Source organism: Dermochelys coriacea, chromosome 3 (genome assembly GCF_009764565.3).
Source record: "Dermochelys coriacea isolate rDerCor1 chromosome 3, rDerCor1.pri.v4, whole genome shotgun sequence".
NCBI lineage: Eukaryota > Metazoa > Chordata > Testudines > Dermochelyidae > Dermochelys > Dermochelys coriacea.
The window spans coordinates 165,142,307-165,158,674 of NC_050070.1; the positions used below are offsets into that span (position 1 = coordinate 165,142,307).

Sequence of the window (16,368 nt, forward strand, 5' to 3'; positions counted from 1 at the left end):
AGAGAGTTCTAGATCCTTTGGGATAGATGATGCCTTTAAAGCACAGCCCTGTATTCACGGTTGTTTGGAGATGCACCAGCCCAGCTGAAGCTCCTGCAGGCAATGGGCTGCAGGAAACCATGCTGCTTCAGAAACACAGAGTGAGTACAGCTTCTATACACCTGACAGGGTGCAACATGTGCTCCAGCTCTCTGCAGAGTGAGCTCTGCTAGTCTGTGCAGAGGAGAGAAGGGACTTACACCCAAATCTTCTGGGGAGTATAGCACCAACAGTTAGTCTCACATAGTCCTGATGTATCCAAAGTGCAAAGATTGAAATAGTGCCTGTCCATTGGCAGAGCACAAAAGTGGCAGAAGGATCCTTGCACCATTTGATTGCTTACTTTCCAGGAAGTCCATCTTCTGCAGTGTGTATTATATTAATGGTTGTTTATTATATGTCCTTCTATAGTTCCATAGGTCTTCATGACACACTTCATAAAACAAGACAGGGTCTCTGCCCTGAACACTTTACAATCTAAATAAGAACACAGAATTTAGAAGCATGTACCTAGACTGGTTGCTGGTAAGCTGTCAAATTTGACATTTCCTTTTGTTAGACATAAAAGGTTTCTGAAAGCAGCAGAATAAAGCAAATGTTCTCATAAAAATATAAGAAAAAATCAAGGAACTTACTTATTGTCATTTATGCGGTTTCTCCATTCCTCTCTTTTGATTTCCTCTCTGGCCTTCTCTAGTGAATTGATTGATGTTGCCACCCGCAAGGTTGGTTCCAAAGGCTTGTAGCGTTGCTGCAATACTTCAGCAGTATCACGGAAGGGCCCCTGACAGGTATAGGAGAAGGTAAGTGTTTTGTTGTGTTATTTTTTAAGTATTATTATTTGTGACATATCCCTGATGAAAAAGGATGCAGAGTGGCTGGGAGAGTGGCAAGATTTTCTTTCCAAAATAATTAATTAAAGCAGTTCATCCTGATAGAGAGTTACAGATAACATGATGGTTGAGAACATACTCTAAAACCCTAGATGGGGAGTGAGAAATGTGCATTGGTGGATTTCTTGAACTATTAATGTGTATCTTTTATTGAAAAAAAGACACGCTTGTAGAACTCACTAGGAGTACTTAGTTTTGTTTTGTTTCTTACCAACATACTAGTAAAACAAAATTTGATCTCCACAAAATATATTGTAGTTGTGCTTAAACATTTGAAAAAAGCTAAAACTTTCAGTGTTCAGACTGAGAGGCTTTGTTCCTTTTACTTAAAGTGTCTTTGCCATTTTGACAGTAGAGACACTTTCAAAGAGATTCAAAACATGATTACAGAACAAATTCTTCTAGTAAAATTGCAGACAAGACAAATAAAACAGGTGTATTTGCCATTTGCTGACAGCCTTTTTTCTGAATAATTAAAGCCTACATTTATTTGGTTGCACCCAAAAAATCTATAGACCTATAGTTTCTTAACAGTTTTAATTGAAAATCTGTAACCATGTTGTTTAATAACTGATACCAGTATATACCATTTAATGATACAAATCTATAGCAGCAGAAAGTTCTTTCTTACACTGTAAAAGTGACTTACACTATATCTTGGTTTTAGTAGTAACCAGTAGAAACTCACATGGAGTGTAATTAGTACCATATTAAACTCACTACAATTTTAATGACTGCTCAGACTTAAGCAGTGTTGCTAATTAAATCTTATCTTCTTTTTACTATTGTTGATCTTGCACTGAAGTAGTGAAACCTTCTGAAAATATGAATGGACAAACAATCCTGATCATGTCCCTTATTCTTAAAGATCTCCTTCTTTAAATAGGTTATCACTAACAAGTCACAGCTGGAGTTACTGCAAGCACTGAGTGAAGACTGTGGGGCTAATAAAAAGAAATGATTCACGCCTCATTTATGTTCACTTATGTTTTACATTAATAGAAACCAATAATAGGAACCAGTTACCATAAAAGTCATGGACCGTAAATAACACAAATGGCAAATAAGTATCATCTAGTACTTTTCACAGCTGGACAGGAGGATTGCTATATCTGAAAGTAGTTAATGGATTTTTATTGGAACTTTCCTTTTTAAAGGCGCAGAACCATGTTTCTCAAGTCCCTTTTAAAGATTCTAAGGAAGCAAGTAACCATAATCTTTATGCTTTTGGCAAGCTTTGTTATTTGCCTCCCTCTGTCCAATCTGAGAGAGCTATAGAAAAAAGCTGAAAACATTAATACGCCTTTTACAAAATGTTTGCATAAAGTAGGTATGTGACTGACGGGGAGAAGAAAAGTGTCAAGTGACCTGGTCAGTGTTCTTATGTAAATAAAATAACCTGTAAGAAACATAGACACATGTCCTACAGTGGAAAATACGAACAATGGACAGTCTTTCTTTTTCATCATGAATTCCATTTTGTATTCCACTGGGTAATGGCTGAAACAGATTATCAAAATAGGTCTTTTCCATCTTTAATGATACTTCACCTTTTCCTTTGTTTATATTTTGAATGAAATTAACAGAGTAGGGTAATTACTAAGGGAAGTGAAAAAGTGTAACTATGTACTTCCTCAAATAATGCCCTGTCATTATAAATGAAAGTGGAATATAATTTTAAAATATTAAGATGTTTCTACTCTGCAGATTCTCCTCTTCCTCTGAATCACATATTTGGAGGAGGCTTATAAACCATGAAGATAAACATTTTAGAAACATCTAATACAGATAGAGAGCAAATCCATTCACCTACTTGCATTTGAGAACTTAAATATCAAGACTGGTGAGTACTGTGATGCTTACAAACATCTCTGCCCTTCTAGTGCTTGCAAGCATCGCAGGAGTTCTGTTTCATGAGTAGGGGGGCCTCTTCTTTAGGGAGATCAGGATGGAATAAGGGAGGGAGTTAAACAATCCTCTTCCTCCCTCAGGAAACAAAACAAAACAAAACAAAACCTCTGTGTACAGTTTGAGCACTGTGGTGAGTAGGATAAATCTTCTTTCTAAGGAGTGGTCCACTGGCTGATTTGTCAAGGGTTGGCAGATCGACAGATATTTTGTTCTAAATGAAATCATGTTACTTCCTCACCTCAGCCTTCTCTCACCTCAGCATAGCCACCAGCTAAACGAAAAAAGGGGTTTGGGGAAACCTTAAAATAAAAAAAAAGCAATGTGCTTGCTGTTTTTAATGCCCTTTAATGAAGAGATGACTAATGTCAGTATTAGCTGTACTTTCATCAGATTGTAAGTCTAGTTAATTCAGTAATAAAAGTGATAGAACTGATATAACTGAAAACAGCAGCATTAAAAGTTTTCTTTTATATATGCTACTTTACATGCACAGTACTTACCTATAAAGAAAAGGAGTACTTGTGGCACCTTAGAGACTAACAAATTTATTTGAGCATAAACTTTCGTGAGCTACAGCTCACTTCATCAGATGCATACGGTGGAAAATACAGTGGGGAGATTTATATACACACACAGATAACATGAAACAATGGGTTTTATCATACACACTGTAAGGAGAGTGATCACTTAAGATGAGCCATCACCAGCAGCAGGGCGGGAAAAGGAGGAAAACCTTTTATGGTGACAAGCAAGGTAGGCTATTTCCAGCAGTTAACAAGAACATCTGAGGAACAGTGGGGGGTGGGGTTGGGGGGAGAAATAACATGGGGAAATAGTTTTACTTTGTGTAATGACTCATCTATTCCCAGTCTCTATTCAAGCCTAAGTTAATTGTATCCAGTTTGCAAATTAATTCCAATTCAACAGTCTCTCGTTGGAGTCTGTTTTTGAAGTTTTTTTGTTGAAGGATAGCCACTCTCAGGTCTGTAATCAAGTGACCGGAGAGATTGAAGTGTTCTCCGACTGGTTTTTGAATGTTATAATTCTTGACGTCTGATTTGTGTCCATTTATTCTTTTACGTAGAGACTGTCCAGTTTGACCAATGTACATGGCAGAGGGGCATTGCTGGCACAGACTAACACGGCTGTTACTCTGAAACTTCTCCTTACAGTGTGTATGATAAAACCCATTGTTTCATGTTCTCTGTGTGTGTATATAAATCTCCCCACTGTATTTTCCACCGAATGCATCCGATGAAGTGAGCTGTAGCTCATGAAAGCTTATGCTCAAATAAATTTGTTAGTCTCTAAGGTGCCACAAGTACTCTTTTTCTTTTTGCGAATACAGACTAACACAGCTGCTACTCTGAAACCAGTACTTACCTATAAAATGCAGAATACCAATTTCCCTAAGAGACAACTGATGTGTTAGTTAAATTTTGTTCTTTTCAATGTACATCAATTCCACTCTCATTTCAATATCATGCTTGAGGGCAAAGCACATTTTGGATATGTATGAAGGTGGTGATGTAACACAAGTGACTAGCATGGGGTCTGATGTGTACAATAAAGCTAGTGTCGAAGAGTGTTGTCACAGAGAACTAAGCCACAAGGATGGCTAGTGATTAAATCCCATATTGTCACAACAGAGCACTTTCAGACCTATGCATTCTGAGGGGTTTTCATGTCCAGCTGTTTCATCAGCTCAGACCAATGTCCTTTCCTGATACATACAACCCTAAATTGTCAAAGTGGTATGCAGGGATTTAGCCGTTTGACTCCCATTAACATCAGTAAGACTCACACAGCTAAATCCATGCACTGTGCTTTGAAAATTTACCCCACAGTGTACATTCCAGGGCACTGGAAGGATTAAAGTATTATATAGTAAATTCCCTCTTTGGGGTGCAGGAAATAAACAGAACTCTTATAAATAAACTCAGAACTCTGGTTTGTTCTGAAAGGCTGGTTTTATTCTGAAAGGCTATCTGTGTATGATTGAGGTCTCTATCTTGTGTGAGTGTATATAAACTTAGAAAGTGATATAAAATACTCCAACCAGAACAGAAACTTGCAAAATAAACACACTGCATAATAACAAAGTGATCTTGCAAGAGTAAAGTAGCAGTGAAAATACTGTCATTTCCCCCTTTGTTTCAAGACATTCAAATGATCCCTATGTAACGTACATCAGGCAAAATATCATCCTCACTATCCTTAGAGACATAAAGTGCATATAATCACATCCCACTGAAGGATAGGCACAGCACCTTTAGCCCTCTGAGTAAGGACAGTTAAAGCAGCACTTCAGAGGATAAGTAAAATATCCATAAATACAAATTACATATCACTTGTTACCATCACTTGCTATTTAATTACTGAAGCAAAAATGATAAACTCAATGGAAATTACTGAAGGGAGTTAGTATGGGAGTGTTTTCTTTCTACTTATTAGCCAATAATTGCATTGAAGAGATAAATTGAGGATAGGATTGAATGCCACGCATATGTCATGCATTCCAAAGAGCATTAAGAGTTTTATAGGCAATAACAGAACTAAATTTGAAAAAGGGAGGCAAATGGAATGGAAGCTCAGCAGATTTGAAAAATCCGTAAGGACAGGAGGGTGAAAAATTGACTCTCTTGAAACATAAAATAACTGTATCCTGGGCCTTGTCTACACTAGGAAAATTTCTGAAATGTTTCCCATCAGCAAAATAAAAAGCTACATGCAACATATGCTGTCATCAATTGAAATTGAGACCATGATAGCAAAAAATGGGAATTTAACAACTTGGTGAATCATGCAGAACAACATGTTAAAACTTTTTTTAAATTAAAACTGACACACATCGAGTGGACACAAAAGAGAAGAAAGTATTTCTGTGTTAAGAGGATATTTCCTAGCCTTTGAATGAAAAGCAAAAAAGTAAATGTGATGGTATGATGGTTATTTTTGTTTTCTAGTTGTTACCTGCTTTTTAAAAATGTTTTTCTTTTAACTGGTTATCTCTTCGCATCATCTCTAATTTCTCCTGCATACCAATTGTATCATCCCAGAATTATGTTTAGACTTGTGCAATTGGAAGTACTGCATCTGATGAACTTCAGTTGAGATGCTAGCTATATGGTAGTTTCTTACTGGAATTTTCACATGATCATATCTTTTCAAAGAACAAAAATGCAGTCTATATGATCCCTATCTCCTTGCCTTTATATGTTCTCTTTCTTTCAAAGAGGTCTATCTCCTGAACTAGGATGATGAATAGATAAGAATAAGAAGAACATTACCTGCAAAAGTATTTGGGAGAATTAGTTGCCTAAGAGTTATTGGTATGCATTACCTGAGGTTTCTGTCTGCCAATGGGTGGAAGAGGCTTCATTGTAGGGAAAGTTAGGGTACTTGTACAAGTTAGCCAGTCAGAAATCTCATCAGTAAGATGCTTCTTTATTTGTTGCTGTCTGTGGCTGAAAGGCCTTGCCTTCCGTAACCGTACTTCCATTGGATCGGGTGATTGTCTGACTGGTGAGTTGTACACACCTGCCATCTGAGGAGAAAATGGAGAGATCTTGAATTCAAATATTTTAAAACATATGTTTGTTTTGATGCTTTAAATCAAAATGATAAAGACAGCTATGTAACAAGTGTTTCAGCAAAAAGTTTCAGTAGGACTACTGACATGAGAAAGGTCTCTGGATGAAATGCATTCCTGTGCACTGCTTATGTCCCATTAAGACTTAAGTAGGATTTACATGGTGCATAGGCCTCCTGTGGGCCTTCTGCATAGGGATAAATTTTACACATGGAGGCAGGTGTTGCAGAACTGAGACTACTAAGCTCATCTTTTCTTCCAGTCATATACAGTCCTTCTCCCTCCCTACCTAATAGCCATACAGATATAACAATTTCTCATAATAATTATATTGGGCAAATCTCATTCCAGTTTAAAACAAAAAATATTGAATGTACATCTTGTAATGTAAAGTAGTAGAATCCATAATAGAAAAAATAGTTTTAAAAGTATATTATCTGTCATTTTGAAAAACGCTGATAAAGAGGAATACAGATGCCATGTGCACTCTTGTATTTCTGAACTGCTATGATGGCTGAACCACAATTTGGCTTCAAGGGAGTAGCAAATGGCAGCATTCTCACAATTAGAGTGGAATGACAATGGGGAAAACCATTCCATGAATATTCATATAAATAAAAAAACAAATTTTTGTTTGATCTTCCCGGCAACACTTTCATGTTAACTTTCTGCACACATTCAAACATGCTAGCTTCTCCAGTGTGAACACTTGTGAAAAATGAATATTAAGGTCAAATATGTATTCTGAAATGTATATTAAGCTGTAAAATTCACAGCCCACTTTGTGAATTCAGTAATTTGGTAACAATATGATGTTACTTATGTGACTAAACAACAAAGCTGTAATTTCAAATTGTTAATTGGCAATATCCATTATTCGCAATTTGCAAATGTCTAGCAGGCCAAAAGTTACATGCCAAACAAATTTCCAAATCATTTTGTATAATAATAAACTAAAAATATTTTCATCTGTTTGCAGGCAATTCATGAAAAGAAATAAAAGTAATTGTTGAAAAAAAGATAAATATTAACCAAGTTTTAATAATTAATTTATTTGGTAAACATGGGAATCACTATATCCTACAGCACAAAACTACTACATTTTTGATCAATTAGATTACTTTTGTGTAAAGGTGCATGTGCCAGAAATTAATCTAAAGGTCATAAATGCTTTTTTAAAAATAATATACTTGCAGAATTCTTAGGTTTTTTAACCACATTTGTACAAAGTATTTTTTAATTTTGTTTTTAGCATGTTATTAAATGCCAAAACCTACTAAATAAAAAAAAAGGTGAAGACATTGCTTGGGGGGAGCAGTAGGTGTGAGGGAGAGAGTAAACATTTATAATGTCCGATTTTTCCTTCTGTAGAACTATTTTGGCCCCCGAGAAAATTAAGTAGAGCATCAGGCTCTTCATAAAGTATTAATGGTTTGGGAGGATTGAGAGCTCCCCAATTAGCTCTAATGCATTTTCATTAGTGTGTCCCACTGGGAAATTCCAACTCATGCAGTTAAAAACTTAAATAAGACTTTTATGAAACATATTGTTTAATGTATTTAGATGTGCATAGATGATAGCTTATTTTAAATATTGCTGTTAAATTCTATGGGACAGATTCTCCTATTTGTGTATTCTGGCCCTAAAGCCATTGTAATTATCTCAGTGTAACTCTCTCACACCACTCTCTCCATTCTTCTGGGGCTAGGGTAGTAGGAAAAAGAGGACATGGATGTATGAAGGCATGGCCAAGAGACCCTTGCACCAACCCAATTCCTAGCTGCATTCTAACACAGCATAGGGGCACTGGCCTGGTCCAGAAGCTGCAGCAGAATCAAAGGAGGGAATGCAGAATTGCAAGCCACCGTGTGATCTGTGTTCTGTGCAGTTCAGCTGCACCCTCTGATTTTGCTCTGTATTTGAAGACTAGCTCTTAGATTCCCAAAAACATCTCATAATGTTTCAGATTCATTCCAGACTCTTATTGACTATTTTCACAGCATTGTATAGATAAGCCTGTCTGTAACTTTATCATACCAGTTTGTATTTGCTTGCAAATACTTAATGATCTGCAAGAGCTAGATTAATACACGTTTCCAAAGACTGTTTCTGGCTTTTAGTGTATTGCTGCATAATTACTGCATGAACTTCCACTATATGTTTGTTATACACCTAATATTAAATTCATATAGATACAGAAGGCCTGTTCAAGGCCTTCCACACCAACTGGGCTCCATATTGGGGATATAAAACATGGTGTCCAGAGGAATGACTTGTCAATGCAAGAATCCATAGTCCAGCCCAATTCAGAAAGCACTTAAGCATATACTTAACTTTAAAATATGTGCCAGCTACATTAGGTCATAAGAAGATGTTTAAAATGATGCATTACAATCTTCTTGTCTTCGAGGCTCTTCACCATTAAGTCCCACCATGTCTATTGAGATGCTAGCATATCAAATTGTCAGCCTTGCCTTTGCCCTGACAATAACAGCAGCCTCAACTGGCCACTTGTCCATTTCTCACTCAAGCACCTTCCCTGATTCATTCCATGCCCCTCACCTGTATATGGAAAAAACTCTCCATCACAATTCACAAAGCCACCTCCTCATCCTTTGTTAAATCATTCCTCAAAATCTACCACTTCTGTGATGCTACAGTTTGCTCCCATCTAGCATTGGTTAGGCAAGTGATGACCTGTAAGTCTGCTTTCTATGAAACTCTGTTCATTCTACTGTTCCCTTTCTCTCCCAACCCACTCCCCACCTAATGAATCTATTTTGTTCATGAGTTGTTCATGTATCCTGCCTGTCCCCTAGATTGAGTTTTGTGGGGCAGGGACAGTCTTCTTTGCTACATGACTTGTACAATGAGATTCTGATCTTTGATTGGTGTTTCTAGGCACTACCATAATACAAACAATTGGGATGTTTTACTGACTTGGGGCCTCTAAGTGTGCTACGGAGGGGAGTCTCTAAAGTAGCTCTGCACAGATTAGCATACAGGGTTGCTTTGGGAGGGGACAGTAATAATAATAGTAAGGCTTATTTCCTATATAGTGCTTTTCATCAGTAGATCTCACAGTGCTTCATAATCTTTAATGTATTTATCTTCACAAACCTCTGTGAGGTAGAGAAGTAGTATCCATGCTTTTCAGATGGGAAACTGAAGCATAGACAGGCTTAAGTGACTTGTCCAAGGTCACACAGAAAGTCCATGGTGGAGTAGGGAATTGAACTCAGGTATCTCACATCCTAAGATCATGCCGTAACCACTGGGTAATTCTTGGAACAGGACCCTTTGACATACTACCTCCTATCTGAGGTTATCTTGTTTTCAGCTTTTTTTTTCAAAAATGAAATTAAAGTCTTCAGCTGTTACTGTTACAAAGAAAACTGATGTAGAGATGTCTACATGAATCTGCAGAGAGCCAGGAACAATAGTTCTGAGAAGTGTAAAATGCAACATTACTTTCTCAGATGCCCAATGATGATAATTCAAATGTCAATATTGTTAACTCTTTCATTTCTCAAGTAAAAAAGGAGAGGGCAGTTCAAGAGATCAGCATGGTTTACTTTAGGTAAGATCTCATTTTGGTGTCATAAGAGAATAGAGTTTGGGAGATACCATCTCTTAGGCCTAGTCTACAATTAAAAGTTAGGTCAACATAACTTCAGTACTCGAGTATGAAAAATTCACGCAAATATAATTTAATGCTGTAGCTCCCGTAGGGTAGACATGGCCTTACTTTCTTCCCCAATGAAGCCCTACAGTGGCACAGCTGCAGCACTGCAGTTGTGTTGCTGTAGCATTTTAAGAGTAGACTCAGCCTCAGAAAGCACATAATCATATTTTGAACATCTGCACAGTGTACTATGAGCAACATCGCATTTTTGCACCTCACGAGTGGAGGTTATTTTTGGTCAGAGCTTGGAAGAGCATTACCACCTTTTTTTTCTCCATTCTGATTCCTGCGGGGTAGCCTGTAAAAGGGGCCACAAGTTCTGTAATTAGAGGATTCCATTGTCTCTAACACTCTTCAAAAGTGCTGCAGGGACTTTGTGGTAACTAATCCAGCCAATAGGTTTGAGTAGTAGCCTTGTTCGGACTGTGATAGCCCTCTGTTTAAGGTTGAATTTAGCTTTTCTAATCACAATGGACTTAATACCCATAAAGCTCCCTTACTTTGTCTTTATGAAGGTGAACTGAATTTCACCCATGCTGTATTTGTGCTCTTAAAGGTTAACTTAAGATGTATCTTTTTTCCAGTTTGCTTTTGAGATTTACTTCTGGTCGTGCAAGCAAATATATTTATTTAATTTAGTTTTTAATTTTTCAGGAAAACATATGAACATGTTATAAAAATCTTCTGGATTCAAGAGTTGTTTGTTACTTTTATTCTATTTTAATTATACATACTATATTTCACAAAAGCTTAATTGTAAAGATGAATCTAATTCTGTCATATTTATTCCAAATTTAACTTTGCTACATATATATATTTCTGAAAAATCTTAATAACCCATATTGGATACAAATTTAATTTTGTCATCAGGAAGAATGGCAGTGCTGCTATAACTTAGCCAAAGGCAGATGATTTAAATTTGTGTACGCTAGCTTTCTTCCAAAATTAGCCATGAATCTCCTATATTATAAATAGGAAATACAACCAGCTTTAACATGATCATAAATTATCTTTTTTTTTTTAAGAACTATAATCAGGAACAACTTTTAAGTCATTATCTGTTATCTACCCATTAGACACTGTTATTTGAACTATTTCACATTTATGTGTATACATAGACGAGATGGAAAAATGCAAATGCCCCTGTAAGTATAATGACTTTCTGAAACTGCATTTTGTAATCTGTATAGAGTTCCTCCATATGCTTTACAGGACTATTCTTTATTCAGATATTTTGCACTTTATAGTGGCAGAATAGCAAAGTATAGTTTAATGTATTTCAGATTATTATTGCTAAAATAATAACTTAAAGGCTGCTTTTTTATAGTTCACTTTTACAAACTACCAGTTTAATTAAGACATGCAAATGATGGCCCCAATCCTGAAAAAGAATTTGGCCTGCATTGCAGTCGTAGTGAAGCAATTGGACTCTGCACAAATACAAGGGTCTCTACAGGTTGATTTCTCTGTGGGATCTGAGTCAAAGTTCGTTACAAGATGGATTTCAGAGTTTATCATTTTTTCAAGTAATCATTAGTTATTTTAAAGTTTAATTTTATATATGCTAGCGTTCAGAAAAATGTATTAATTACTAACGTATCAGCCAAAGCTGCAGAGTTCAGATCTAGATTAAAAGCTGAATAAAAAATTTACTCCAAATTTGTGGCAGTGTTTGGATTTAATATATGCTTGTTCAGGCCCATCATGTAGATAGGTCTGAGCTGCAAATTTCGGATTCAGTCTTGAACTTGTGGAATATTTGTGAAAAAAGGCTGGATTCAGTGTTCCAGTTCTGGCCCATCTATAGCTATTGTTCTGATACAGTTAACACATCTCAGCAAATCAAAGCTCTGTTCCTCCAACTTCTTACTCACAAGCTGTCTTCCGTACCCATGGATCCCTATTCATTTTATTGGGTAATAGCAGTGTGCATGAGTGCAAGAAGTTGCAGGTTTGGAACCTTTGACTTTTAGTCACATATTTTATCTTAAAGCAGCTCGATACAGTATTTTAGAATTTGTATCTTATTCTCTTTTTTTCTGATCTTAATATAATATTCTCTCAACTATAAGATCATCATAGTTAATGTGGCTTTTCATAAGCTTATTGATAATAGTAGTAAATTAGCAGTCTTCAGAAATTATCCAGTACCTTAATTCCAATTTTTTTCCACTTTTATAGCCAATTTCTGTAAGGAGACTGTGATTTCCCTCCCTCACCCCACCCACCCCAAATATTATTATAAGTTACAAAAATCACACCTAGCCTGTGGGGAGCATGACACATTTTTCTGTATCATGTTCTTCACAACTGAGAAGGGCTTCTGTCAATGCTGGCTTTCTGGGATTTCATTTTCAGGAACAATTTTCTGAAGTGACAAACACTATGGGGAAATCTGTGCTAACTGTTAAAAAATCTACAACTGAGTTATTTGCAGTACTGTCATGCTAACTTCCAACTCAATAAGACCAAAGAAATCTCAGGAGGAGACTCTACTAATAGCTTCTTACTGACCTCCTCGCATCAGGCCCTTCTGCTGAATGGTAGCCCAGTGGTGAATATGGCAAATGAGGTGTGAAAAGCACAGTTTTTTTAAGGCTATGATTCTAACTCGTTTGGGGGTGGGAGGTGAAAGAGAGAAATGAGTTATACAATAGATATATATTTTACCCTGGAATTCTCCCCATCAGACCTTCCATCATGGAAACCCAAGCATGACCTAGAATATTAATTGTGCCAGGTCAAGCATACTAGCAAATGTACCATTTGTTACCCAGTCATCCTTAGCATTACATTAATATTTTGAATCATTTTGCATTTCTAACAATCTATCATTTAGCATTCTTCCAATCATTTTTATCTTCAGAATTAAGTAAGGTACATGGAGAACGAAACAATAGATATGATAAAAATGCAAACTCATTAATTTAATGAACACCGTATCAGAGTTTTTTTCTATTCAGTATCATTTTTGCACTGAGTTTGGGCTGGGCTGTGGAGAATCCATAGTCATCTTTTCTAACTTTTAATTTTCATTATGTTTATTATTTATAGTTTCCATCTGTACCCACAGATTTACTAGGTCCATCCCAGAATAAAGAGACAACATGATCTCTGCCTCTAGGAGTTTTCAAGTGAAATTAGACAATATAACAAGGGATGGGAAAGGCATGAGAGGAAAGACCATTGTGTGGTTGCTCAGTGAGAACTAGTGAACGGGATGATATAGGGAAGAGGGTGGTTTTGGTATTTTTAGTTAGGAATATAGGGATGTCTTTAGTTGACTAATTTCTTGTCTTTTAGAGACTAAAATAGACACCATATCATTTTAAACAACAAAGCACATGCTGGTAGATGTAACTGGTACACAGTAAATGTGCATACATATGTAAAATTAAAAATGAGTGGAGCTGGTTTTCAAATAAAGTGCAATCATGAAGTCTTTAAAGAATTTTTCTTCATATCTTAAAAATACTTCATATTCTCAGTACTCAAATACTACATCCCAATATATTTTAATCAAGCTGCAAATAAAGGAATGTTCTGTGTTAAATACTTTCCCACCTGAGTGCTGAAAGGCTAAAATAATTATCTCGTCTATAACCACCATAAATGTAAATGTCGCTTTTTAACAATCATTTATTTCTGAAAAAAATAACTTCAAGGCAGTATGTCTGGCTGACTGACTGCCAGGATAAGGGCTTAAAATAAAGATTTACTTTCTCATAGTGCTCATTTAACCAGGAGTCCGATGATTCTTTCCTCAATATATTGTGGTATATGTTATGAACTGTAGTTGTTTTGAGGGACTGAGAGAGCAACCCAACAAGATAGGGTGTTAACTTGAAAATACTTTGTGTTCCATTTTAATTTTTAAAAACTAAGCAAGTTGAGAAAAGAGGGAACAGATTTTTAAAGCCATAAAAGTAAAAACATGAAGGAGAGCTGTGAATAAAATATTTGCTAGGGATGGGATTGCTGAATCAACACTGACCAGTGCACTTCATCATAATTATCAGGACATACTACTGCCAGGGGATTTATAAAAATCCCACTCAGCAAATAATTGCCCTGCTGTTAGGAGATAGTCAGAGTGTTAACACACTGTCACAGTCCAGCGTTTAGTAAGATATTCAACATTCAATTACTCTTGCTGAGAACTAAAAGGAAACATGATCATTTCTCAGCTACTGCAGTTATGCTTCCACATGAATTCCAGTGAATAATCTTGTTAATCCCCAGATATAGTTCCTTTTAGGAGGTAGAAGAACTACTTTAAAACATTAATGATTCAGAATGAAAAACCTTGTTGAAATGATGTCACAGCCATATGTTTTGCTTTGTTTTTTGTTTTTAAAAGGGATTTCAAATGTATAGATTACTAGATTGCAACAGACTTTGGAATTATTGCATACAAAATGAAAATAAAATAAAGGATTTTATGTTTAACACAAACTGTATTTGGAAAAAATCCTCTACAAAACTCTATATAAAAACTATGATAGTACCAAATAGGTGTGTGAGGTCAAACATGAAGCTTCAAAGACATTTAATCATTTCAGAAGGTGTCTTCTCATAAATAAGAATAACCTGTATTGTTTTAATTACACAAAATATACGTTAGCTAAAACTTGAAGAAATGTAGAACCAACTTGTTCAGTTTGAAAAATGCTCCAAACCAGCCCCAAATACCTAATTTAGTATCTAATTTTGCTACCACTGAGGTCAATGACAAAATGTCCACTGACTTTAATCAGTTCCGAATTAGTTCTTTATACAGGTGTAACACCACTGAGCCCAGTAGTGTTGCACCAGTATATGCAAGGTGACTATTTAGTCAACTGTATCCAATTGATATATTGGACCTGATTCTGCAGTCTCTATGCAAAAGCTCACTTGATTTCAATAGAAGATTTGTCTGCTAAGGACTGGAGGATCCAGCATATTACCTATAGCAGGGTCTATATTGGATGTGTTTGTGATAAACCATTTATTGAGGGAATGAAGAAGTCATAAATGAGTGATGAGTAGAGTATTTTCTCACAAGTGGGATTAATTACCTGTCCTCCAGATAATATATATTCTGTTTAAACAGAGAAATAGAAACATTCATTATTGTTATTCTGCCTTCACATTGCAAGGTTTAGTTCAATCCCTCCAATCTAAAATTTTGTTTAATATCAAAATAATGGCACCATCATGTTGTAAAGGAAAGACAGTACCAGGGGTGAGGAAATATTAGCGGCTGATAGCCTTTGCCATGGAATACAAAACTAACCACAAATCCTGCAAAGACATTGAGGTCCCACTGCAGCCAATAATATCACAGTGGAATATTTAGGACCCTCCACATAAATAACCACTGCTGGCGTATTTAGATCCCAGGATAAAACCGGAATAAATTACTTTGAGGGCCTAACATAGGGAACACAACAGCTGTGGTACCCGCCAAGACACCACAGCCCAATCTCCTGCAAAGAGTAAGGCTATCCCATAAATACATCATCTATCTTTCATGGATTCTGTGTCTGACTGACACTTTTTTTCTGTTTATTCTAATTCTAATGCAGCATCTTGACAACCAGATCAGGGATGAGAACTTGGATGTGTGAGTGATGGTGTATAAATCAATGTTCCCACAGTGATGGAACAGAGCTGGGAATCAGGAGAACATTCCAGGTTCTCTCGCGGACTTCCTATTTGACTTTAGGGCAAGATTATTTTTAAAAAGTGTCTAAATTCATATTTAGGTGCCTAAATAATGGCCTGATTTTCAAAAATGCCAAACACCCAACAGCTCCTGTTGACCGGGTGTTGTTGGTTCTCCGTATTTTTGAAAAACAAGTCACTTATTTCTGAAAATCTTGTTCTTATGCCTTGTCATAGGTTGTACCTCTAGGGCACCCCCATTGGTGAGACTGAGCACCTCTCTTGTCACAGACATCCTTCTCTGACTGTAGGTGTCACTGTTTGCCAGTTTAGAATGAAGAGAGTGGTCATCCAGTCATAAGTTTTTGGGAGGTGGCAACCCCCCTTCTAGGTCTAACAGCTTTCCAAAAATATGGTAAGGGCAAACCAAATAACAGTCCACAGAACAGTCCAGTCTACCCCAGCAGTTCTCCACAAATTAAGAGGTCAGTAGTCTCTGTGGAGGGGGTCTGGGCCCCTCTCCCCATTGTGTCCAAAAGACCTTTGCTAAACACCCTGGATTCTAAACAAAAAGTGAAAATAAAGTAAAGAAGGTCCCT

At 36.5% G+C, this 16,368-nt stretch overlaps 1 protein-coding gene across 5 annotated transcripts in view; it reads right to left on the minus strand.

The window, feature by feature from the left end:
* The window catches only part of SPATA17 (spermatogenesis associated 17), a 167,241-nt gene that overhangs the window by 68,009 nt on the left and 82,864 nt on the right, over positions 1-16,368 (minus strand). For 4 of the 5 annotated variants that reach the window (XM_038396692.2, XM_043511749.1, XM_038396690.2 and 1 more), the window contains 2 exons: positions 6,187-6,390; positions 675-823 (listed from right to left, as the gene is read on the minus strand). In XM_038396692.2, the coding sequence (XP_038252620.1) occupies positions 675-823; positions 6,187-6,390 (353 nt within the window). The remainder of the gene's footprint in view (positions 1-674; positions 824-6,186; positions 6,391-16,368) is intronic. The other variant, XM_038396694.2, reaches the window with a different exon arrangement.